Source organism: Empidonax traillii, unplaced genomic scaffold, assembly GCF_003031625.1.
Source record: "Empidonax traillii isolate 1590-97213 ecotype Southwest subspecies unplaced genomic scaffold, ASM303162v1 scaffold354:size1052128, whole genome shotgun sequence".
Taxonomy (NCBI): domain Eukaryota; kingdom Metazoa; phylum Chordata; class Aves; order Passeriformes; family Tyrannidae; genus Empidonax; species Empidonax traillii.
The window spans coordinates 849,439-876,994 of record NW_020955547.1 but is presented as its reverse complement, the minus strand read 5'-3'; the positions used below and the strand labels follow the sequence as shown (position 1 = coordinate 876,994).

The 27,556-nt window shown below is 35.2% G+C and overlaps 1 protein-coding gene across 1 annotated transcript in view; it reads right to left on the bottom strand.

Moving 5' to 3' along the window:
* LOC114061731 (neurexin-1-like) overlaps nucleotides 1–27,556 on the bottom strand; it is a 235,235-nt gene that overhangs the window by 132,088 nt on the left and 75,591 nt on the right. The window contains exons 3-4 of the mRNA XM_027892481.1: nucleotides 25,255–25,284; nucleotides 24,442–24,453 (exon numbers count right to left, since the gene is read on the bottom strand). Coding sequence (XP_027748282.1) covers nucleotides 24,442–24,453; nucleotides 25,255–25,284 — 42 coding nt within the window. The remainder of the gene's footprint in view (nucleotides 1–24,441; nucleotides 24,454–25,254; nucleotides 25,285–27,556) is intronic.

Genomic DNA, 27,556 nt, shown 5'->3' with positions numbered 1-27,556 from the left:
TAAGGTGATAAGAGTTACAGGGTTCTCTCCAATATACCTGAAACATTGTATCTTTGTTCCAACACTCATTAACAAGGAGCCAATAAAATAAAAAACATACTTAGATGACAGAAACCATAGACAGATATGTCTTGTCTACTCAAACTTCTACCTGGGAATAATCATGTGAGGTTCTTTGTTCCCCTTTAAGTACTACATTTAAATAAATAACAACAACAACAAAAATGACAAAGTTCTTTAATGCAATTTACAGCAGAAGTTGAAATTGATCACCCTTAGTCTAGCTGTCTTCAGTATGGAGTAGAGACGCTAACAAAGGCAACAGGGTGAAAAAAGATCAGATCCTTAACCAGTGGATAAAGATATTATTCAACAAGTAAGAGATTTAAAAAAATAACACAAAACCTTAAAACCAACTTAAAAATCAACTTAAAAATCTGGTTTACGAAGCTTTTTAATGACTATTAAGATGGCTCTATTTTTAAAGAGTTATTATTTTGGACTCCTTTTTGCACAGAATATATAAGTGTCCAGTCCCATTATAAAAATAGAAATACTTTGAGCAACATTTTATTTAATATTTTTAGTACATATATATTTACAATATAATATTTTATTAGTAATATTTAATATATTTATTAATACACAGTAACACTTCAAAGCATATCAATGACTTAGTAATATCTATCAAATTTACAATTTGAAATCAAAACTGAACACCTTCAGAAGGTACTATGAAGTAAATACATCTTAGGCAAATTTACCAACCATCTCCTCTGTGACTCAGCTTGATTGTTCAGATCTTATTTTAGGATTAAATGAAAAAGGACACAATTCTTCTCTCTCCCATGAGGTGTTGGTTTGTTTTGGTACTCATCCATGCTGAGACACATACATGAAGAAAACATTAATTCACGGAGGATTCTACCTAAATCTGATTCTTGATTCTCACCTTTTTATTTCCCTATAGAAGCTTCAGCCATGACAATGCTTACGTGAGTTTCTGAAGCTACACTATTCGGTATTGTATTTCAATAAATAAATTAATCAATAGTACAGAGTTCTTAAAGCTCAATCAAACTGTCCTACAATTTACTGCTGCTTGTGAGAAATATCTGGCAGTATCCTGCTACGTTCCTGCCACATGATACCTGCCAGCATGTTAAAAGTGAAAGATGGCTTATTGGAAATTTTTTTTAAAGAAACTGGCATGCACCTCGTCAGGTAGAGGGTGAGCAATGTAATTTTTTTTGAAGAGTATGACGTCCTTATTACAGTGAGGGAGGTAAGAGGGAGCGTGCACACTATAGTGAGTCAGCACAGTAAATATAAAGGAATGTGTTATTGGAGTATTAAACCTTTTGCATACTAAGGGTCATTGCACTTTATTTGCAGTGATAACACCAGAGGATTCCAGGGGTTAGCTTGCATCTCATGTGACAGTGATTTTTCTACTATCCATGTATGTGGAAAAAAATAATTGCTTCCATTAAAACAATCAAGTTGGGAATCATTTAGGACAGTAACAATTGCTGATTTTTAAAAATCATTTATATCTTCTTTCTCTGGTTTGCAGTATTCTACATTTCTCCATATAAGCATCCGTTATCAGACAGACCTGGGGTGCCAAAAGCAACAGAAGATTTTCTGGTCATGATGAATAGCTCATTATCCAAAACATTGTCTGAATTTATATTATGATGGAGCAGAAGGCTCAGAGTCTGAGTCTACTATTAATTAAAATTTTTATGGACAATTCACTGAAATCATGTCACAATTTTTAAGACAGTGATATTCTGGGCCAAAATGTTGAACCTTAAGCTATTTACAAAATATGAAAACAAGATAGTGCTAGTTTCATATATTCCATAAAAGACACTTAGTTATGAAATTTTAGTTTAAAATTGCTTCTTAGAAAAAATTAAGAACAATTCCTAATATTTGGGGAACAGGAAAATTAGGTGAAACTGTGGTGAGCTCACAGCACATTCTGCAATCTAATACCTTTTAACAAGGAGAAATCTTTAAAACAAAACAGGAAGTCTCACACTCAAGCAAAGAAATATTTTTAAAAGTTCTTGCTCTTCATTCGCAAACTCTACTCAGTGATAAGAAGACTAGAAAAAAAAAATTAGGATATTGAGCAAGCTGCCTGCTGAACAGCTTTTAATTCTTCACATAAAAAACAATGTAAACACTTGAAAAGATACTTAACTTTAGGGAGAAAGACATCAAGCACAAAAGGTCCATGCTAATATTATCATTACCAGTTTAGCAAAGTTTAGCAAAATGAGGACAGCATGCAAGTTTACGTACAGTGAGGGATTTCAGTGGCAGCAGGACAGTTTGTAGATGGGTTTAAACACCAACATTAAAAGGAAGGGATTTAAAATTTTGCAAGTAAGGGAGAAGAAAAGGTCTTCCCTCATTTCATTCAGTTCCTCCTAAGACTTCCCTTCTCTGGCCTTTTCAATCTCCCTTTGTTCCAAGATTGCTTCAAATGGGAGCAAGAGCAAAAGGAAAGCCTGTTTAATTAGCCCATCGAGCACAGTGCCATCTTTCCCCATGCAGAGGCACGCAGGAAGAGGCTCTCACATCTTCCAGAACCTGCTCTCAGTTGGCTCAGTCATCTGTGAAATGTTTGCCAGTCTCTCTCCTAGATGCTCTGAACAAATACTGCAGCACTCTGGGGGAACATTCAATACAAATGGGGCAAAAGAACGTGCAGAACAATTTCTAACACTTTCCTCAGGAAAGCATTTTATTTTATCTGTTTTCATTTGAAAACAGCAAGAGATTCTTCCACCAGAAAAATATTCCTGTTGCATGAATTTCATTAGCATATCTAGGGAGCTCCAGCTGAGTACCAAATGGTACGACTTACATTCATGTATACATTTTCTGCCATATGTCAAAGGAGTTGGCTGTATCTTGAGAATATTATAGTTCTGGCTGATTCAGCACAGTGAACAATCCATAGCCAAACATTCAGAAATACGGGCTGAAAGCAGGGAATTATGAACTTCCATATCAGTCATTTTTATTTGTAAAGGTAAAAAAAAAATAAAAAATCACTGGCTTATGAATGTCAGATCAACTGAAGTTCCCATGTGATTTCTTATTCATACAGGATAATAAAAATACATCACCTGTTCCAGAGAAATGCACAATAACTCCACAAACAATTGTGGGTTTATTTGCAGACCTAAAAACAATTTTGTAATTATTTTCCACACATTCAAGATTTAAATTAATTTTGCTAACAAAATAATAAAAAAAATAGGATTTATCTGTCTACAGCATAGTGTCTTTAATGTTTTCCCATGATAAAGATATTTCCATAGCTATAAATATCTGAGATCTTTTTATAGTCCAGAGAAAGTGTAGAATTGCAAAACATATACTAAATATTTATAAAATGGAGCAATGACGTGGAACATAAAAATCCAAAATCTTAAGAGTGTCTACTATGCATTTCGTAAGTCAATGTTCAGTGGTTTACCTATGACAGCATTATAGGCGATATTTCTGAGAAAATAAAGATACAAAAGATGAATTATAAGTCTCTAGAAAATGCTATCTTACTAAATGGGGAATTTAAGAACAATCCCCAGCTTTGGGTTCAGTATCTAACATTATCAGAAAAGGGAAATTCCCATGAAGCAGTGCTTGTCACCATGGCAACCTTGCAAGGTAGCACAAAAGGGTTCATCTTTATGCAACACAATTTTATAAAATCTATCATCCTAAATGTGACAGCACGTACTATCTTTTGGGTCTGCTGTGACACCACAATGCATATGAGTTATTAAATATAACCAATGCCTCATTTATTACCAGTCAAAGACGTTACCTTTTAAATGCAAATGTTGAAAATTAAAATGAAGGGTGTAATCAGTAGAGCTTCCCAACCTTAAATTACCACAGGGAGGCTAACAATATCAGCTTGCCGACATTGTGTTTTAAATATACTTTTAAAATATTAATACTAAGATCTATGCTTATTTTTGACAACTGTGACATGACCTTTACAAGTAAAAGTAATAAAAGCAGTATGACCACAGTCTTTTGAAATAAAACCCTATAATCTCAAAGCATAAAAGCTATACTAATAGGTGATTACAAAGGGGATTACAGTGCAACCTAGTGAGTATATCTTTAACAATTCACAAGGCACAGCTTTTTACCACATAAATGTAATTTATTGTACTTAAAAGCTGCTTGAGAGAAAGGTTACCTGGCAAACCTGCATCAGGTGCTCCAGGTTAATTTGATTCAAGTTATTTTCTACAGAATGTCTAATTGTGAATGGCTCTGCCTATTGATCTCTTGCTAAGATCAATACATTTTTTCCATCTCTGTGAACCACACAGAGAGAGGAGAGAAAAAAAAAAAAGGCTTATAATCGATGTCTTGCACAGAGGCTGCTATCTCCCTTTTTTTCTTTTTACCCAAATGTCATTTCTTTTCATTTTTCTGTTTCATACAGTACAAAATCTCTAAGGGAATTAAACCGAAGTATGCAAACTGTAATGAATCATAAACTTTCAAATATTGTATAGAGGTCTTATTTTTCCTAATGTTTGTTTGCTTTTTTTTTCCCCCCATACAGCTTGTATAAATCCATAGAAAGATATTTTAAATGACCTTGACGATGTCAGAACATGCACAATATTGGCTTAGTGAATATAAAGAAAATCCACAAGTAACCCTCTTCTCATGAAATGGCAACATAAAATGAAAATTTTCTTTGTTTTTTTTTTCCCATATTAGGGTATAAGCTTTTGAACTCAGGCATGGACTCAGTAATAGAAATATACACCCTGATGCAAGTTGGTTTCAAAGGTTTGTTTTGTAGGTTAGTGTGACTAACAGTCATGTCTCTTATGTAAATGTCTTCGTATGTCACCAATACAATTCACATTCTTCGGAAATAACCTGTTCAAAGAGAACTAAAGTTCTGAGAATAATTAGACCAGGGAAGGCACAAATGTAACTTTGAAATAAATATCAAATATAGTCTTGATAAGGACAGAAGGTAGAGTCAGCATTATCTGTAGAACCATCTTCTCATTTAAGCACTTTTTGAATTCCAAGTGAATTCATAAGGGAGGAAAAACTGAGACAAATGCTATGCTATGTGTAGTAAGGGAAAGACAGCACTTTGCCAGCCTTGGTACAGCCTTTCACAGGACTGATAACAGAAAAGGGACTATTACGACAGGTTAGCCAGCTTTCTGGGACTTACCCCAGCAGGAAAGGAAGCCTTGCATTGCATGCAGTTGGCAAACAGGCTCCCTGGCACCACTTCACGTGACACTGCCATGAAGAACAGCCTCCCTCAAGAAGCACTGCTTCCCAACCAATCCCTTGATGCAGTCATGGGACATTTGAAGTTCCATAATTTATCATGAGTACCTCTGAGGTGGCCCGAAATTCAACAGCAGCTGAATTAGATCCTAGCTCCTAGTAGAATTTATGAAACAGAATAAGCTTTCATAAAATATACCCGTTGGCTCTTTTGCCCTTTTCTTGCTCTCCGATTGTTCACATGAACATGGAGTTTTATAAATGTGCGGCTAGGATCTCATTCTTCAAAGTGATTATGAGCAATGAAAAAAAATCTCCAACAGAATCTAGAGAAAAATAATATAAAAAGTCTGTAAGTGACATCCACAGCCTTCCAGCCATTCAAAGATAACACCTTGAAACCGTTATTGCTGCTGACCTGACATGCATAATGCCATGACTAAGATGTCGTGCTGAAGCGGTTGTAAATTGGATAGCCAAGACTCATCCACATTAATCAAAGAGTTGCTGCTTCTCTCCCAGAGCAAAATTGAATGGGGAATATGTAAATGTCAAATACAGCAACTTGGCTTTGGGTTGCAAGACCTAGAGCATATTTTGCCATTCCAATACCTCAAGATTACTCAGACTTCTAAACCACATATTTCTTCTTTGAAAAACAAAATATCTTTAAAAACAAAAATACAAGTTATTTGGATAATGAATAATAGTTAGAGGTTTATAATTTACAGCAACCAAAACTGGAATAGTATTGAAAACCTGCTTAGCACATCTATGCTTTTCCTTGCATCATACAACGAAGCCATGTTTGATTGACTACAACCTTTTTTCGGGAAGAACATGATGAGTAACAGAATCAACTGTCAGATGATTCTAAGCAATTTTATCTTCACTACAGCATATTCCCAGCTCTGAAAGCAATTTCTTCTCAGCATTGCTCATATTAAGACTGTATCTTAAATAATAGAGTATTGTATCTTCATCTGTGTTCTAATTTTAATACAGTAATTAACACTAACTGCTTACTACCTTTGATTAAGAAATTATTTATAATACTTGCTGAACTTGATAACTTCACAATATAATCTCATTTATTCTCTACTATAAATGTCTGACCTATTCTATTTTTGTGACTGGGGTAGTTTCTGTATGCTTGTGCAAGTACCAAAAGTGTGAAATGGTAATTTTCTTCCTATGTATTTCACACATGAAAAAAATAAAGAGAAAATTTACAATTATTCTTTAAAAGTCCTGTAAGATGTATGACTTTAAATAATGAAAAATAATAAGGTTAAATTGCCAAACTCATTTTAATCAATAAGAATTTTGCCATAGACTTCAGTAAGGGTAGGACATTGCCCTTACAGAGCCTAACTAATAAACAAGATCACAGCCAAATTATTGATTAAAAGTAAAATAAAGCTCAGAGAAAAAAAAAGTCACTATCTTTAAAGTTTTGCTGTTTCTGAGTAATCTAACTTTAAATTGAATAATTCAATTAAAAGCTTCAAAAAGGAATTTATATAAACACAAAATTAGTGACTGAGTTTTATACTACTGCTTTATCACACTGATGGTAATATATCAGTTTATTATAAACATTTAACCCCCCCCTCACTGTTCTAGATTATACCACAACATAAAGTATATTTTAATGACATAACCTGCCATAGCCCAATGTCTTAAATCTTCCAACGAAGCCCAAAGTTAAAAACATTCCTTCAGCAGCTATTGAATATTTCAAGGCATAGATTGAGGGATGTATATTTCCATTCCTTGGAAGTGGAGAAGAGAGAATGCACTGCACAAGAGAGATAGATCATGGCAAAGCAATACTGCAAGTGGGAAAAAAAAAAAAAAAAGGCAATATCAAGTCAATAGTAATATTAGTTATATTGATGACCTTTTTCATTACTATCACTCTGAAGACAAAACAAATTTCTACCATATCAGCCTGCCAATAATATCTGTGGGCTGCACGAATGTAAGCAGGTGGGGCCTTTTTCCATTTTCCTATGAGTATTTCAATTATAAGAGCAGCACTCTCAATTTACCTCATAAGCAAATTAGTATCTGGTTTCATGGCAGAATTATTGGCTTTTCCAGATTTATATACAATATCTTTAGAATAAATAATACATGGTCTTCCCTGTCTACTCTCTTACAAATTTAGAGTAATTAGTTGCTATTACCAAGAGATGGACTATGAAAAATCTTCTGACTGTAAAGAAAGCAAGGGTTGCATCTCTGTACCACCACAACAACAACTCAACCGACTCAGAATTCACCACAGACACCAGTGCTCTTCAACAGCTTCTGTCTTTTGAGGGCTCCCCCTTGGCAGAAAGGTGCCTTTTGAAATTAGTGGTCTATCCTTGACAGCCTCTTTCATCTCTTTACCACAACGGACTTACTGCCTGACATATCTTTACCTACACTTCTAGCCCCACCTTCCTGGTCTCAGCCTCACCATGCTCAGCATCTGACCTGGATATAAGCCATCAATTGTTTGTCCTTCATTCCAAAGACAATATTAGAATAGGAGAACTTCAACAGAAGATTAAAAAAAGGTGAAATTGTGGAAAAAATACTGGTTTTGCCATCTCTGTCCTTATTTTGATATATAAAACCCAGTGGAAACCACGGAATCATCAAGGTTGGCAAAGACCTCTACGATCATTAAGTCCAATTGTTGACCACTAGCACACAGCTATATGTGAATTCTTTCTTTAAACTGAAAACTAGATCATGACATAAATAGTTTGATAATAGGAGGGGGATTTGTCATACAAAAAAGTAGTTATTACCTGGCATTTGATAATATAATTCATATGCAGACTCTCAACAAATTTGTAAGGCATTTTCCCTCAATCCAAACTTCTATACCAGTAACTGTTTTCTTGAGGGAATTATTACATCACTGCAAGTTGATCTGTAGTTCTAGAAAATCACCTCCTTCCATTTGCAGAAGGCTGTATTTGATAGTCAAAAGAGATCCTCAGACTTTTCATTACAAGATGATTGCCAAACTCAGTGCGTTGCATAGCACCTCATTCAGCAAACCTCAGTTTTCACACTCTCATTGACTTTTATAACAGCAGATGAGTTCCGAACTACTGAGTAACTTTATGCCCCACATATTCTAGGCTGATCAAATCCTTAAATCTTTTCTGTGTGTGTCTCAGTCAGTAGCAATAAAAAATTTGTATATGTAAGATTACGCTGTCCCTCTGGTGATTCTGTTGCCTGTGCTGGATCAAACTGTTTCATGGCAGTGACTCTGCCCTCCATGCTTTAGTTAAGGCTCCAAGCTACAGGTCAGGGCTATTCCTAGCTTTGGTATTAGCTGTGATGCATCATATCACTGTCATCTTCATCTGTTCAGGCCTTCTTTCAAGACTCTCAAGAGGCAAGAAAGTAGAGGTCAAAGGCCTAGCAAAGACCTTGTCCATTATTTTGATTAACCGAATGGTAATATAGTTCATATCTTAACAAGTTGCTTAAATTAGGTTAAAAGTCTATAACTGTCTTTGAAATCACAGGCACCTATTTTCTAGGCTACTTTGAAATAAAACATTTTAAGAGAATTGAATTCAAAGGGAACAAGCAAAATCTACAAAAACCACCGCAAGGCTATGGCCATGGGTGGGCCCATGAAATTGAGACACGTGCAAATTCACAATGTAGATTTTTGACAAAATCTCACAACCTTTACTCATACAGTTCTTTACAATTTTCACTTTTTCCCAGAGTTCCCAGTCCTAAAATTCCCACTGTACCCAAAGGCACTTAATGTTTCTCCACGTCCTGCAGAGCAATACTGTTTGCTAAGCCAAGGGTTGTGAATTCTGGTGGACAGGATCTCTCTAGCCCTTTGGTTAGATCTCTGTTAGTGTTGCAAGTCTTAGGTCTCCTTTGTAGAGATGGCCTTCAATATGAAAAGATTTTTTTTTCTGCAAAATTGATGGTAAGAAAGATTGACTGCCTCTGGATGTATAATTCAGTTTGAAGTATCTGAAAAATGTTACTGAAAATCACCTCTATTTGCCAAAAAGCTGACAAGCTATTTGCACAAAACCATGGAAAGAATTCTGGGAGATGTCAATAATGAATAGGATAAATGTTCTCCAGCTTGATAACTAAAGGGAGTTTGCTGATACATTTTAAATGCATTCAGCATGCTCTAGAGTCACTTTATACAGATATTGCTCCTGGATTTATGAAAAAAAGAAGCAGTTCTGAAAAAGTGCTACTTTTGTTTCAGATTATTTGACATTTTAATGCATATAAGTATATGTAATGTATGTATGCTATTTCCTCATAAAAATTTTAGACTTAAAAAATAGTGAGGGTTGTTTATTTTTTCCATGTTTAGATATAAAAAAATTCAACATATTTCTTTAGGGGGAATATAAATGTTTGGGCACCATATTCAAACACATTATTATATAATAACATATACTCTACCTATTCCCTCCTCTTCATTCTATTTTCTTATACATTTATATTTCATATTAGATTTGAAGCATTTGTGTTTCAAGGTCTTTTAAATGATGTGGGTTTGAAATAAACATCCAGAAGTACCCAGATACCTAATAGCACACGTAAGAGTCAGGTATCTTCATACTTTTAAAAAGCTATCACTAAATGTTTGTGTTTTGGAGAATCAGAGGTTATTTTATCTATTTAAGCCTAAGATATACAAAATGTTATAAAAATTTTGGTGGAAACGGACAGAAGCTTTATTTACATGTCAGTGGTAGATAAGGTATGAGGTAAAACTGGTTTTGACTGTTTCAACTTCCTGATTTTAGAGGTAAAATTGTTTTTGCTGACTTGTGCCATCTTTTACTTATTTCTTCCTTCTTCTGCAACCGCTATCAACTCTTGAGAGCACCCTGTGACTTACTTTTGTCCACGGACCTAATCTGGTTAGGCAAATATTATAGACCTCTGCTTAAGACCTAGAGGTCTCGTGTTTGGGATTTTTTTTCTTCATTAGCCCTCCTCTTGTAGAAAATAAATAAGGTGATTTTACTACAAGCAGGAGTTTTGATAGTTTTCTTATGTCGAGATGCCTGGAAGTTGTTTTGTTTGGGGAGCTGGGGAGTCATTTGGTGGTCGGGGACTGGTGGGATGCCTGCAGTTACTTACTGCAGTTGCTTATGGCTGCTAGCAGGTCTGCCTGCAGTTACTTGTTGCTGCTTACAGGTCTGGTTAGTTATTTGTTGCTGCTTACAGTTACCTACAGTTACAGTGTGAAGGCGGCCGGAAAGCATCTAAGGCAGGAAGACCAGCCTCGGCTCACTGCTGAGAGACCACACGGCCCGGGATAGGAAAACAATATGATAGGTCAGGAAAGACAACCAATGGACTGACGAAAGAAGGTGTGAGCCGGCCCTGAGAGACCCATTCGAATACAAGCAGAGGGGCTATTTCACCTTTTAAGGAAGAAAAGGAGTGGGGCTTGCCATGGGAGAAGGGAGTGGTTATGTAAATCAAGAAACCTTAAAGAGACTCATCCCTCCCATTCCCGCGTTGCTCTCGGACTCTGGCATGAGTCCGACCGCACCCAGCGCGCTGAAAATAAAGTTCTTTGTTTCACTTTGTTTGGCTGTCTTAGATAGTTTAATCAGAGATATTTCTCGCACTCTCAGTATAAGTCTGCTTCACAACATCCTTCTTCTCAAGGGGTCTGAAAGCACATATGCTACAGTACATACAGGTCTTTTTTATTCACTATATTTGAAAATATTCTTTGCTGATGTGCAGAGGATGATCAAATCAAGCCTCTAGCCTAAATATTTAATATTACTTTCAGATATATGAGTTAAAATACAGTAATGAGGGGAGGAGAATGGTTGAAGAATGCCTGTCTCTCTCAAAAAATGTTGTCATGAACTTAATAAAAGTAATTTTGTTATCAAATCAATTATGAAAATTGAAAGCGTTGGAGTTGAAGTGCCTTTGACAAAAATATAGCATTGTTGAATTCTGATCACACATCAAAAGTGACAGAAACGCATAAGCAGGGTTTTTCTTTTTAAAGACTAAATGAACAACTAGATAGCTTGCATGAGGCACATCTTCCAGATCTCTCAGGCATTTTTTCTACACTCTTAAGCCAAGCAAATACCTTGTTATGCTGAAGGATTGCCAGGTCTGGGTTTTGCACTTCTAAATTATGATCCACTCCCACATCAACAGCTCTTTCGCCTCCCCATTCTTCTAAACTTCTCTTCCCCTTCCTGACCCTTGCAACATAAATAACAAAGTGGATGGGTGGTTGGGCCTACTGAGTATTGGAACAGTTGGTCCTAGGAGAAAACATTTTGCAGGAAATAGCTATGGTATTTTAAAAACTTGGGAGCAGTTACCTTACCTTTCTCCTAGCAACAGGGAGACACAGTCAGTAGGAGAAAAGAATGGAATAATAAAATCTTTTATGTCTGTATTTCTATGGCTCTTCAGAGCCTTCCTGCCTTCTTTGAGACTTCACAGACACAGGTAGTTTTCAAATTCACCTAGGAACAGATTTAAATGTCAGGACACTAAAATTTCCCCATGTAGTTTTCTACTTAATGCCTTAGCTTTTCAGGGGAAAGTTTTGAATACAATAACCCAGAATAAGCTGCTCTTACTACCTTGTGCCAGAAGTCATTGTCCTCCCACAGCAAGCATCTCAGAGGTGCTACAGGTATTTAATTAGCAAAGTGCTTCACAAAAGAAAGATAAATATTCACACTAAAAGGAAAAACACTGTCTGTCAAGAAACAAGAGGGACGAGAGATGCATAAAGTTTTAGTAGAGTTTCAATCATCTTTACTCTCCCCTTTCACATTCTCTGAGCTTTCCACTTAGCATAAGAAAAAAAACCTTCTTTCAGTGCATATTCACACTACTCTCTTGATCACAGGAAAACAGAACACCTTCAGTGCACGATAATTAAGTGCATCTGTAATCCAATTAGTAATTCATTGGTCTCCACACAGGCAGTGGCTTTGTTCTTAGAGCACAGAAACCCTGTTCATTACTTAGTTTAAAAAAAACCCAAACAATCAACCCCCAAAACAAAACAAGCCAGAGGGAAAAATAGCCCAAATGCAAGTTGCATAACTCCTAAAGAAAGCTCAAGTACAGAAAGAAAGAATGCTAATTTAAGTAATAATACACACCTATCAAAACGTTCCAAGTTTCTTTTCGTTCTTTCTTCCTTTGTGATAAATTTCTCTTCCCAAACCATCCTGATCGGCACTAATGTCTGCTTGGTTTTATTCTTAGTGCTTCCTTACAGACAAAACCACTACAATAAGCTCAAACACTGAAGCAATCAGAGGAGTTCCATGTAGAGTTACTAAAAAGAAATTAATCTAGCTTTTGAATCAAAGATATAGCAATTGTGGAATACTGGTAAGCAATTTTTCCAAATAACAGGCCTGGGATTGAGAACCATATTTTGAGGTATAGAAAGTTCATGCTTTAACTGCCAATTAGGTTTCCCTTAGTCCTTCAGCATAATGACAGACACTGTGCAACCATGAACGGGCTTCATCAGTTCTTCAGCAGTGTCTCTCAGACATAACACGGGATAAAATAAATATAAAATATATTGCAAATATAAAGGAAACCAGATTGTGTGTTGCTTCTCTCCCATGTACTCATTTATGTGAATTTGAATATTACAGTCCAACATAAATTACACAAAATGAGCTAATTATAACTGTTGGAGGGTTTGGGGTTGCTCTTTGGGTTTTTGTTTTGTTTTGGGTTTTTTTTTTTGCTTTTTGCTGTCAATTACTTTGTATCAGCTTTCAAAAATATGATAGCAGCCTTGTAGTGACATTTCAATATGCCCTATTCTCAAGCACTTCCAATAAATTAATTATCTGAAAATATCAGACGCTGCCAGTTCTGCAGGATGACACTGAGAGAGAGCAGGAAGCTGCTCTGAAGCTCACCAAACAGCAGCACAGGAGGAACCACGGGCGTGCAGTTGAAGCCTGTTCCTCTGTGCAGCACCAGAACCATCTGAACACAGTCCAAAGAGATGGAAAAGAGCACTCATTTTTTCCTTACATGAACAGTCTGAACACGCAGTTTCCCACTTCCCTATGGCTTTTCCCCACAGAGCAGGTTCGCTGATGGGCCTCCTGTTTACTACACACAGAGATGCTTCCATATTATGTATTAAGTAATTAATGGTGAAAAATTGTAGCAGAGACATTTTTCCTCAGAAACGTGAATATGCTATTGTATTCTCTCAGTTGTTACATATTCAGCTGCTTGTACATGTATTTTACCCATTGCATTAATAAATTGTCAAACAGTAACAAGATGTTAATAATAACCCAGAGTCTGTCTACAGGGTGTGTAACTGAACAGTTGCAATGAGGCATAGAATATATACCTCAAAAATGGGCTTTCCTCCTTCTCTCTGATATTCAGCATGTATTATGAGGGAAAAGTTTGGAGTTCTTTTAAACTAAAAATATTCCAATTTTATTGAATTAAATAACTCATTTTTTTTCCATATGTTCTAAGAGAAACTACACACTCCCATTTGTCTTCTTGAATTTTAGCAAATAACAGAATCTTTTCCTGGTTACAGTAAAGCTGAAGATTAATAAAGTATTTGAAGCCTTCATGAATAAAGATAATTCTGATGTAGAATAATAAGTCCTTCAGTAAAGTAGCCTATGATTCCATCCTCTCCTTTTGTGTGAGCATATTGCAACTAAAGAAGACAACTTACAGTGAATATATATTTGAATGATGAGGTTCAAAGAGCAACTAAATATTAGAACACTGAGTTCAGTCTTTAAATTAAAACTCTGGGTCTCATGAGTTTGAATCTTTCTTCTCACTAATTCAGTGCACGCTTATAAGACTGTATTAGCCTCTAGTTTATAACACTTCCTAGATTAGATCACAGTTCTATTCCTCCTTTACTTTGTCAGCTTTGTATAAGCATTTTTCACTGTATCAAACAGCAAAAATGAACAGCTCCATTTTGCTGAACAAATAATTCACAACAATGTTTTGTCCAGGGTTCATCTGGTGTATCAGTAACTCTATAACATGGTAAGCTCATTTCTCACATCATAAATCAATGACCCCCATACCCTGTTGTAAATGTGTTATGAGAATAAACGTAAAATAAAAATACTGAATGGCATAACACTCCTGAAAATGAGATTAACTGTAGCATTCAAAGTATTCAAAATACATAACCACAGCAAAATGTTGGAGTTTGAGAAAGATTAATCTCCTTCTGATTCACACTTCCATACATGTTTGAGGTTTTTCCATGAAGGTGTTTCAGCTTTCATATTACATTCTTATGTAACATAGTCCCACCTATACAAGAAATACAATAAAAGTATTACTAATAAAGTAAAACTGATGTGGCTCTTCTCATGTCTCACAATTTTCTTACATCTTATCACAGTAATTTCTCTGTTCTCTGTGATTTATAGGGTTCAAGGCCAGAAAGATTGTTTTTGAATGTGTAATTTCCCGCATAATACAAACTACAGGCTGTCAGATAGTACATAAGAGACCTTCTCTTAAACAGTTTAATGGCTAAGAACCTAGGAAATGTATTTATTTTTAGACTTTCTGAAGCCTGCTCTTCTGACTTGGGCCTCAAGAGTATGCCAACTAGGTAGAGAAGTATAGGCGCATTCTTACCTCCCAAGGTGGATAATTAGCATGACCTAGATATATGTACATTTCTGAGAGTTATATGTACTTATTAAAAGCTATAGGGCTGATATACAGCTCTTTTAGGTGTTTTGAAAAGGAAAATATTAATTAGACTTTCAGTTTACTTTTATAACAGCTCAGTAAATGCAGAATTTTCAAAAAACTCTTTCTTTAACAAGCATGTTCATTTCAGGGACAGCTGAAATGGATAGTTCTGTTAGCAAGGTGCAACTGTCTCATCTATTTTAGAACACTTAATAAATATCAAATACATGTGTTTTCCTGGAAGAGAGAATAAATGACACATAATAGTCATTTATGAATGCAGACACATTCATAATTTTTATTATATATTTTTCATTATATATAAAACTTGAGATAGAGGCATTCCTGAGAGGTAAACTCATAAAATACAGCAGGTTTTATTTATCTGTGTATATTTATCTACCTACATCCTGAATGCATCTACATGTACGTATCTAAATGTGTATATACTAATAAAAATTGTTGAGGAATTTATCCAACTGTAAATGACTTAATCTGGTTTACTCCATGTATTCAGTGCTTCCCAGTAATTTTAGCAGGAATAGAGGAATTTCTTCCCTTCTCTGCTCTGAGGAAGTATATAGCTGTCGATTAACAGTGGAACTTAGGTGGCTTTTTGTAATGTTCAGAATACAGATTTGCTACAGATATATTCCTGTCTCATATAGGATATATGATTATGTGTGAATATAACAGTTCTATATAGATAAATATATTGCTCAATAATCATACATAATTACCAATTTCCAAGTTCCTTCAGTCTTGTACTCAGATACTTTCATATGATTATTTCCTGAAATAAAAATTTTCTCCTAATGGACTGTATTCTTATTTGAATAATTCATTGCAGAGAAGTATAGAGACAAAAAAAATCTGCTAAAGACACTTAAAAAAATCAGTTCATGACTGACAAAGACATAACTGCATTTTCATGTGTTTGAAGGTGCATAATGATGTAAGCACCTTGAGGAATACCTGCAAAATTCAATGCACAAGCATTCAAGTGAAATGAGAGCACCAGTTCAGTACTTGTACCACAATGAGCTGGGGGTGTTTAAATTAAAACAGAAGTTTGTGAAATCTCGCATCATCTTTGTGACAATGTAAACATACACTAATGTTATGTGTCAGTTCAATAGAACTACACTCAAATGACTCCTCTAAAATGGAAAACTACGTAACAACTAGTCAATAGTTGCAGTTGATACAAGTAATATCAAATATCCATTTAAATAAGTATCCATTCATAGTGCAAATAGCATTGTCAAAGAGGTGTTTGGCTTTAGAACCAATTTATGCTTTGTTTTGCACAGGTTCCATAGCAAAATCCCAACTTGTATATACACAAACATCATTTTTGACAGTGATTTGCCTGTAAATAAGCTTGGTGACTTATATTTTTGGATTTCTTATGGACTTGTGCAAATACTAAAGTATCTTGTAAGACTAAGTGATTAAGCAGAGCCATTAACTGAGAAAATCAAAAGACCAGCTTGTATTACCAGCAAAATGTCTGTAATGCCCTTTTTCTGAGACCAAAAGCACTTATCTGGCTTTTTTTTGATATAACCCAAGTTCTTCCTAATAAAGATACTCAGTGTCGATGAAGTAGGAAATCAGGTAAATTATTTCTGACTTTTAAGTCCTAGAGAGAGATGTCACTGTTGGTTAGGAGTGGGATCACGTAAGTACCAATGTAGTGGAATCTCTCTGGGTTCTCAGTTAAAAATTATGCTTCATAAGCAGAATATTAATGGTCACAGAAAGACATTTTGCCTCCTTTCCTTTGGGTGGATACTCCTGAAAATGGGATAGCCATAGCTCGTGATATGGAATTCCATACAGACCTATTAACTAAGGGTAACTCCAGTGGGAAACTTAGACTTGTACTCACTCACTGCTGAATTTTACTTTCCAGGCAGACTCCCCTCTGTCTGAAGAATATGCAAAGGCAGATAAAATAAATTAGACACAGCTGCTTTTATTTCCTCCCACCCCCAATACAGAGAAACTACTCAAGTCAATGCTGTGATGCCAACCGTGCCAGGTGTGGCCTATCAGTTCCTCTGGTAGCCTCTGGTTATCCAAGGGTGCTTCTATGCAGCTGTATTACTTGCCAGTGAATCAGTCCAGATATTGCCTTTCTTTAAAGAACAAATGTCTACTTTACGGAGGCAGCAAAATGTATCAGAATATCTAAGTCACAACAGCAAATCACAAAAACAGCCTTTAAATGAAATGCTACGCTGATCAGAAAATTATTGTGAGTGCCAACAGAAAAAAACCCACAGAATATAGCTTTAATGAGGATAAAAATTACTTCTTTCACTAGAATAAATGAATTCAATACAGAGATTCAGTCACTTTTCTTTCCTCACAAGTCTGGAAAAAAGATATCTGGATAGCAGGTTGGTGTCTATGGAAACCATTAAAAGAAAGATGAAGGTAGAACTTCACAGCAAAGTCTGTGTTCCATGATCCATACTCATTTCCTATGAAAGTCTTCTCCTTTGTGCTCCTAAATTTCCCAGTTCATTGCACAATTTCACTGTTCTACTGATACTTAATTGCTCTAGGTGAACCTTGAAGTAAAGATAGAAAGCCACCTTCAAGCAATTAAGAATGTCAGGGTTATAGAAGGACTTGAATATCAAGAAAGAGATAATTATTAATATCAGTTCAAATTATACTGTTTAATTAAAAGACTTTAAAGAAGACTGGATAATTCAAATTTCAGTTGTTTCTAAGTAGCTTGGCATATTATTACAGCCAAAGAAAATTACTGTAGAGTTAAAGAGTGGCTTAAAAATTTTGTGTGCAGCATTTTTATTTCTACAATAACAATCAATTTTGACCAGACTATTTAAATATTTTTTCAGTTCTTTTGCAGGGAGTCATTCTTGGTAGAAAAATATCACTATGACCTGCATTTAGAGAGCACACTCCACATTTTCAGTCATAGCCATACAATTTTAAAGTGGTTTTCTTAAGAGTCCTTCACTTTCTTTAAATTTAGTTTCTTTAGTATGCCTGCATGTAGACAAATCTTAGAAATGTTTGAAAATATGCCTTTTTAGGGCTCTAATTTCTTTCCACTTAGCTGGTGAAACTCCTTTGAGTGTGATTGATCGGATTAATGCTAAAATCAGTTGAGACTTCTGTGCTAAGTGAGAAGTACAATAATCTCCAATTACTTTTGATTTTCCCTGAAATAATAGAAATTAGAGTCTGTTGGGCTCATTTGTTTAGTTGCTCTTGTAGATCTCAAGGTCTGAATTTTATCCTAGGAAATTCATAGCTGTAGTGTGATCTTAGAGTGAAGCTGAAATCTTTAGTGTCACTCTACCTATTTATTTGGCTCATAGGAAGGTTTCAGGATATTCTACAGAATATCCAAGGAATACACCTCTCTCAAATATCTGTTTCACTGAAAATGCCTACGAAATGTGTATAAAATTCTCATGGAATTTCATTGTGCAAAAAAGACTCAGATCACTGCAGCTTTAAATTCTCATTTGCTGTGTACATTTATATGTATATATATATATATACATTAAAAAAAGTTCGTGTTAAGGAAGACATGCCTAGTTTTTCTATTTCTTTATTGCTTACCTGCTAATTATTTTTGTTCACCTTCTCAGAGTGAAAGCTTAACTGTTTTCCATCCTTAATAAATCCCCTCATACTTTTTGGCCTGAAATACATATCCTTCATGTTGAATGAGATTTAATATTATTTTGAAAGGTTTTCTGTCAGCATACCCATCTTCTGGAAGCTAAAAATGGATCCTTGTGTTGAGGAAGGCAAAATCTTAGATATGTACTATCTTATATTACAATGTTTTCTGGACCCAGCAGAAATCAACACTTTTGCAAATATAACATTTCTTTTACATTAAATCTCTCACAGTTGCACATTTATTTTCTTTCCGCTGAATCAACAGATCCATGACATATATACCTATGTATATATGATACATGGTAATTTGAGTGATGTCAGAATGATTCAGAATATGGTAAATGCTTTATTTTGGTGCTAGAACTCATGGTGTGGACTGGACATGTGGACCATGTGGTAACTTTATTTTAAATTAAATGTGTTCCCCTTTCTTCAGAAAGTTTTCTTAATATTTGTGGCAGGTCCATACCATTTCTTTTCTTACTGCTGATCAGGAATCAGCCATCTCAGGTATAATTTTGGGTACATGTGTCTCAAGAGAGAATTCACATTTCTGTTCCTGATGTCAATTGGTTTCTTCTAAGCCATGAACTTCAAATAGAAAACTTCTTCATGTTCTGCTACAGTTTTTCTCCTTAGGGACCAATAATTGATGACATTTCAACATAAAGTTGAGTTTGCATCTTCAAATTCCAGGGTTGCTAGGCATCAGCCACTGAAGTGCAAGGAAATTACTTGCTTCAGTGCATCACAACAAACACTAAATGCACAGTTCGTTATGATATTCAACAAAAATTTGAACATATTGACCATTAAAATATAAGGATAGTATAAAAAATTATTGGAACATACATATGTAGGCAAAGGGGCATGGGTTACACAAGAACTTAATTGTAATATTTTTGGTGAACGCAGCCTCTATTTAAGTATATTTATGAGGTTCTTTGGGGAAAAAAAAAGTCATTATAGAACAGATATTATGTGTAGCTACGGCTCTTTGGAGTACTTTGAGGAGCTTTATATTTATAGTTCATTAATTTAATAAGAACTGTAATTCTCATTAAAAATCATGTTAATTTTATAGAGGCTGTTTTTTAAATTCTCATGTTCATAATTTTGTAAATTATACAAGACTTCAGGATGTTTAGGACCTGTTAAACTGAGAATAAATTTTTAAACATTATTTTATCAGTAGAAGGAACTATGAGACTGAGCAGGGAAGTGCAAGTTACCCATTCTTCTGCTGTAATGTCACTTAGAAACCATTTCAGATACACGACCTTGGCAACCCTAATATGTGTAAAACTCCTAAATTAACTCACTTCAGTTCTAGCAGAGAGTCTTTCAAATAAGCTGCCATCACCTAGGATACACAACTATGTGAACAAGTACAGAGAGTCAAGAATGCCCTCCATCCATGTTTTGCACCTGCCAGGCAAAAGCCAGCTGCAGTTGAGAAGGCGTGTAACAGAATCCAAGTCAACAGGGCACTGAGCCAAAAATAATAAGCTGTACTAGGGCTCAGGGCTGCACCAAAGCATTTACATGGCTTCTGGACTGTTGGTGGCTCAGGTCAAGGAAGGGTGGAGGATGGATGACTCTCAGACCCTCTTTGAAGCAGCTCACACAAAAGCAGATGAGAACAGGATAGGTTTTTCAACAACCCATGGAGGAACAGAGTGTAAGGGGCCAAGGCAATTTTAATTCTTTGAAAACAGAGCAAAAACTAAAGTCAACACAGTAAGACGAACTTGTGGTCTCAGTAAGGTTAATGACTGAATTCTACATAGTTTGATGTTAGGAGAGGTTACTGGCACAAGGTGATGTTTGTGTAAGCACTACATAATGACTTAAGTACAACACACCATTTTAATGCTCATGATTATTTAAGGATTTATTCATATTGCTTTTATTTTTCAGTGCCCTATTTTTCCAGTTGTCAAATGAATTGTGTGACTGATAATTACGAAGTTAGTGGCATCACTTTGGTGTTACAGATATTGTATGATAGCTAGTGCAATACAAAACTTGCCCTCCTTTGGCAAGAAGTTGACACATAAATTGCCATTCTGAAGTCTTTCTTCAGCATTTAAAAACAGCACATCAAATACCAGCACATTAAAAGCCTCTAAACTAATACAATAAATTGCAGCTGTACTATCAATCTTTTGGTAGAAACACTTATTGTTCAGCTGGCTAACATTTAATAGTTTGCTAGGGACCTGAGTGATTCATGATTTAAAGCTGCACATAATCTCCAAAGTAATAGAACAGGAGTATGAACAAAGTATTTAGGTATAGAATGAGTAATATATGTAGTAAAAAGTAGGCATAGAAATAAACTACAGATAAAAATATGCATAGGCTTAAGAGAAGTGCAATATAAAAAAGGATGTCACTACATTATAGTTTCTGAATTATAAATTCTTTTCACTGCTCATCAAAAGAATATGAAAAGGAGGAGATAGGGTTTCTAAAAAAATGAAAAAGAAAGAAATTGAGTGTTTTACATTAGCTGCCATGTAAGTTTAGTTGTATTAGAATTAATTACAAAATAATTCTTCATGACTTTGACGAGGTAAGGCCCATGGGTGGAAAGGTAGTTTTATTAGACCACATCCAATAGCTGGAGAAAACCAACAACATTTTTTTGGGCAAACATCTGTTTTGGGTAAACAAATCCTTTTCCATGTCTATTATGAGCAGCAGATTCCAGATTTGCTTCAAATTCAAACAATTGCTCTGAGCAGTATATTCAAGTGATCTAATAAAAACATGAACCCCATTTACAAGCCTTACCTTGCCTATGTCTTTCCACCACCGCAGCTGTGACAACTCTGCTGCTAAAGTTGAATACTAACAGGTGATTTCCACAGGACAAAAAAGGAATTCCTAAGTACTTCTGAACATACATGATGCTTATCAGAAAATAAATGAACACCGGTATAAATAAAAGATTGCAGCTCTTCCTAGAATTAGGCATAGCATCTACAAGGAGTAATGGATCATGAAACAATTTTGTGTAGCTCTAAAGTTATGAGACAAGCTTTTACATGGGATGTCAGCTTTATGTTATATCCTCATTTGTGTCAGCTGGTTTTGCACCTAGACCAGGTCAAATGACCTCTGAAGTACTGACTCAGGTCTCAGCACTCGACATCTTCTGAGCTTTGTTTCTGCCTTTCTCTAAGGGACAATAACAGCTTTGTTAATATTGGTAAAGCTTCAATAAAAACTTGGTGAGGAGATTATCCAAATTTATATTTACAACTAAATCACAAACAGCAGCTGCATCCAGTGAGATGGTACTAGATTCTGTATAGTTTGCCCATTTGGAGAGGTTGTCTCATCTCTCCTTTCTCTGTCAACACCAGATCCCTGCCTTATTAACACCCTGCCCTAATTCTGAGGATACATTGATTCTTTTTTCCTTTTCAATTTCCCCCTAAAATTTCTACACAATTAAAGCAGATGGCTGATACTTCAGCCATTTATACTCTTCAGGACAAATTACATAGTAAGTCTTCTTAAAAATTTTTTATTGCCTACATTTACAAAATGAATAATTCATGATATAATCACTAAAAATTTTGCAATCACTTTTGTTACTGACCTTCCCTACCTCTCAAGGAATGGAACTTACAATGAAAGACTGAAATAGGTGCTCCTCTTTTGTTCCTTCATTCCTTTCCATCACTCTCCTAACTTGTTATATTGTCACGTGTTACAGATGTGTGTTATCACCACTGTTTCAAGGTCACATGTTTCAGTAGGTGATATTAGTGTAGCTTCAGGATAGTCAACAAAATGAGGTAATTTTTCACTGGTTGAGGAGGTGGTTCAATATTGAGGGATATCTTCTGTTACAAGCAACTGGCATTTGTATATATATAAACCCTTTCCATCCATTTGAACAGATATACACCATTATATTTGCAGAAGAAGTGTTGTGGTTATCAAAACATAGTAATAATTATTTCTATATTAACTGGATAAATCTAATAAAAAAATTAAAGTATGAAAATAAAAATGTAGTCAAATGATTAGATGACTGGTGACTGGTATTCAAATTATGTCACATGGCACATTATGAAACATTAAATGTAGCTAGTATATACAAAGTAATTTTGGGGGGAAAATAGTTGCTAAACCTTTAAAAATAAAAATATAAGTGTCTAACTATGGTACAATACTTGCAAAGTTTTCTTTTGCTAAAAATCTGCTTTCCAGATAAAATAATGATCATAGTGTATATTCATAACATTTATATTTCAATCCTTTCATACTAAAATAAATTCTTCAGTGCTGTACATACTACATAATTTATTCTGTGTACAGAATAGAAAAATAGTTCCTCATTATTAAAAATGATATATAGTGGTAAGCTTCAGTTACTATAACAGGTTATTTTAAGGTAACTCTACTCAAGACTTCTACTGATTAGGAGTAAGATAGCAATAAGAAATAATAAGGAAGTCATACATACAAGGCACTATTGAGAAAAACACAAGGAGCAGCCATACAACAAACAAAACAAAATGATCTTATAAAACAAAGAAATCAGTATATTGGGTTTCACAAGTGCCTAAAACTTTTGCTAAGCAAGAAGATTTAAGCTCCAGAACATACATAGGCCTTTAAATGGTATCCCACCTATACAGGTATACAGTCTTTCCAGGGGGCCTGATATGAAGAGAAATGAGACACTACAGAGTTTTAATTACCGTCTTTGAATCACATGAACTTTCTAGGTCTGGAGACAATAAAGCCAAGACAACAACAAACCTGGAAGTTTTGTGTTTTTTTTCCAATTTAAGTAGTTAGGAAAGTATGTCCATGCAGATTGGATTTCTGATTTGTACAAAGAGTAGGCACACCATGAAAAATGCTTAAGATGAATAGAACTGTATCATTCATCACACATAACAGAGATTAAATGGCTTTTAATGACCATCTTCTTACTATAAAAATATATTTACAGGATGTCTGTGAACAAGTATCCTTGTAGCAAAACCTGGTGTTTTTTATACAAGGAAAATCTTGACCCTACTGCACATCTCCTCCAGGAGAGAGAAAGTAAACACAGCTGGTATTCTTTACATAAAGAAACAAAAAGAATAAAAAAATCTGAAATAACCCAATACTTCTCTTTGTCATTCATTCTTCCTCGTTTCTTTGTCCAATTCTTGTCTCAGATATACTCCAAGTGATTAATATACAAGGAAAATCTCAGGGCAAATGCGATTGGTTGATGGCAGACTTGCTAAAGGCAGTGCTATTCTAACTTAGAACTTACATCAAGCTGTGGGCTGACCCTGGACGGATTATCTCCAGAGAGCCCAAGTTGAACAACATCATGCCTTTTTTCCTGCGTCTGGTGGTTTAGACTACAATTTCTTGAGAACAGAAAAAGGCATACCTCAAAATGGGGCTGTTATTTCATCCTGAATGCTTTCTATAACTGTAGCCTTCTTTATCACTGCCAAAGCTCTACATTTCTCACAAAAAACCAGGAGACAAACTTTAAAGTTGGTCAGTCTGTACTTTAGAATAATTGCCCTTATCACGATATCAATGAAATATTTACTTTAAGAATATACCTACCTCACGTTATCAGTGCAAAAATTTTACATTTATTTGCATTACTTATATATACATTAAAGTATACTGATGACATTAAAAATAAAGAAAATCATGTTATACCTTTACTTTTACCTATGGATTTGGTGAAATGGTTCCATGAAGAAAGCATTTCCAGACAAAAAGAGAATAAAGAAGAGGAGAGAAACAACAGTAAGAGTCATGAGTACATGTAAATGCAATACTATCTGAATATGAAGAGACAAAGTATAAGGTAAGTGTCTGAAGACAAATGGAGATGCAATTAGTGTCATATTAGGGATTTAGTTTATTTCTTCCTAATCATGTACATGCAGAGAAACACAGAAATAACCCATGCTTAGATAAGAAAGACTGTCACAAAAGTAACATGGGCAACGGTTAGGAGAAAAAAAAATCACTGATTTTGTTAGGTAGCAAAATTGTACTCTCAGCATTCCAGAAGCCAGGAGCAGGTGCTTTTTGCACATTTCCAATCAGCCATGCATTAATGTAAATGGAGTCTTCAATGTGTACAATGTGGTAAGCTGAGTATCTTCTTTCAGGAGCTATTTGAAGAGTGGTCTTGCGCTTTGTTTATCCTTTACAGAATCACCCGTAATTGTATTTTCTGATACATGAAATTTTCTTAATCACTTTCTTATTCCTCTCACCTCTTTTCATTTATTGTATGCAAGAGGGGGAGTTGAGGAGGCAGGAAGGACAAAAGCTTACGGAGCAAACAAAAAAAAAAACCAAAAAAATGAAATAAGAAAAGATGTGACTAAAACCATGTGTTTCTTTGCAGCCAAAGACAGCTTTCAAGCATTTGCCCATCAGTTGCAGTGATGGATTCAAAGCAGCTACAGAACAAGAAGAAACAATGAAAGCAGAGTGGAAAAGGAACAGAGCCCATACCTTGGTCGCCCATCATCAGGTGCGCCAGACCTTGAAGGGAAACAAGAGCACAGTCAGCAATGAACAAGGGAGCACGGGAAGGTGGTGTTGTCACACTGACAAAAATGTTTTGTGACAGGCATCTGTTTCCTATGAGATGTCTGTATCACAGAGGGAAATCAAAGAGCATTTTTCAACCACTGGTTGGAATGCTTTGGGCTACGAGTAACAGAACTGCAATTCAAACACTGGGTGCTGTTTTATTGTGGGGGTTTTTGGTAATGTGCAGTAGTTGGGATGACAGAAAACAATAAAATGCTTTCAAATCCAACCAATTCCTTTAATTATCCATTTATATTTATAATATTTTGATTATATTGCTTTGAACACTTTGCTGGGAGGACTTCCTGTCCTCTACAAGTGAAATGACATTTAAAACCTGGAGAAGTTTAAACCTGAAAAATGGGCTGGGTCTGATCTTTTTCCCCTCATAAAAATGAGCATTTCAGGTAATTAAATAAAATTTCTTCATCACACTGAAATGATAATGCAAAGGAGGTCTCCTTATTTGTGTGAAATGTGACAGTAGAATGAATTTGTTCCAGAGAAGGCAAATTATTACATATGCAATATAAAATACGTAGTAATAAAGAAAATTTAAGTGACAGCTTCTGCAACTACTTCATAAATCTGTGAAAAATAGATTTTGCTTTATATTTGTATTGTGAAATGAAATTCAATCATACCATAATAGATCTAGTGACATTTCAAAACAGATGTCCATAATGATAATCACTCAATCAGAGCCAAATTTTGTTACTCTTTAAGTAAAAATATTCAGCTTTTTTAATCCATGATAATAAAATGATACCTAAATTCTCACTGAGTGTAATATGATGCGGGGAAAGCATTTTTCTAGAAATATAAGGTTTTTCACATTTTATGTATGATTTAAAAAACAGATTTATTCTTGTTGAACTTTGCTGTTTGAGGATCCATTTTAGAAGTTATTAATTGTTCATGTGTTAAATGTGCTCCTCTTCTCCAACAACTACAAAAAGCCATACATTATTTTCATAATTGCAATGACTTGAAATTAATTCACACAAAGAAGGTGAGCAATAAAATATCCTGCTCTTTATTGGAAAGCAGACTTCCTAGAGAGTTCCTGTGATTTCTAATTCACAAAGAAAATTAGGTGCACAAATGACTCATAGTATTGGGGGGGAGAGGGGAGTTCAAAGATACTCCCGTCTGCAATCAGTCTGAAAGGATTCCTATCTTATCACTTCCAAATCTCAAGTGATGTTCCAAGCACACTAACAATGGTTTTGCTGAATTAGTGCTTTTTAATGTCGCCTGTTTTAGATGTGTAGTTAAACTGAAGGGCCTGATCTGCCTCATCTCTTGTGCAGTAAATTCTGTTTCCAAATACAGTGCTCTGCAACTGGTGGGATTACCTGGGGCTTACAGCAATGTAAATGAAAGCTGACTGTGATACTGAAGGGATGCCTGCAAAAGCATTGCTTGGGAAACATCACACAGCTGTACCACAGTTTGCAGCTTGTGAAAGAGAGTAAAAATGTTTTCATGAGTGTTCTTTGTAAGTGTTGATGCAAGAGAGGCATCCTAAATACACAGCAGTGTATGAAGACCAGCTTAGCTTCATTCTTTTAATGCTGGGTGTTCCTGCTTGGATCCCTTGCCACATGGCCTTTTGGAAGTATCAGTCTCTTCTTGTGATTGATTAACTTGTTGGCAACTACAGCAAGAAATCTCAGGCTTTTGACTTGACCTTAACTGTATTTGATAGAGGAAAAGTGAAATCAGTCAAACATTACATCTTTTTCTTTAATAAAACTGTGGCTTTTCAGCCACTACTTTATGTGAGCACTTTCAGCTCTTAGAAAGTATGAAGCTCATCATTGTCATGTCTCCCAGGAGAATGCAAAGAAGGTTATCTCTTACTAGCTCACATTTATATATGATCTTTTTAGCTATACAAAACCAAACAAAAGAACAAGTTTCAGATTATCATTGCTTAATAGCCACTACTTTTGTTAAAATGATAAGTGAAATTGGTCAGTTGCAAATACATGATTCTTACATAATTTGAAAAAAAAAATGTAAATGGCAGAAGTGCCTCTTGAAAATATCATAGAAACCACTTAAATTTTAAGTCACTTATTGTGTTATTAAATGAAAAAAGGCAGTCAAGTAAATGTAAAAAACATACACTACTCCAAACAAACATCTATCAATTAAAAAATTCAGTACTAGTCCTCAAGACACTGTGTTTTGTTTGACTCTGTACGTTACTTTA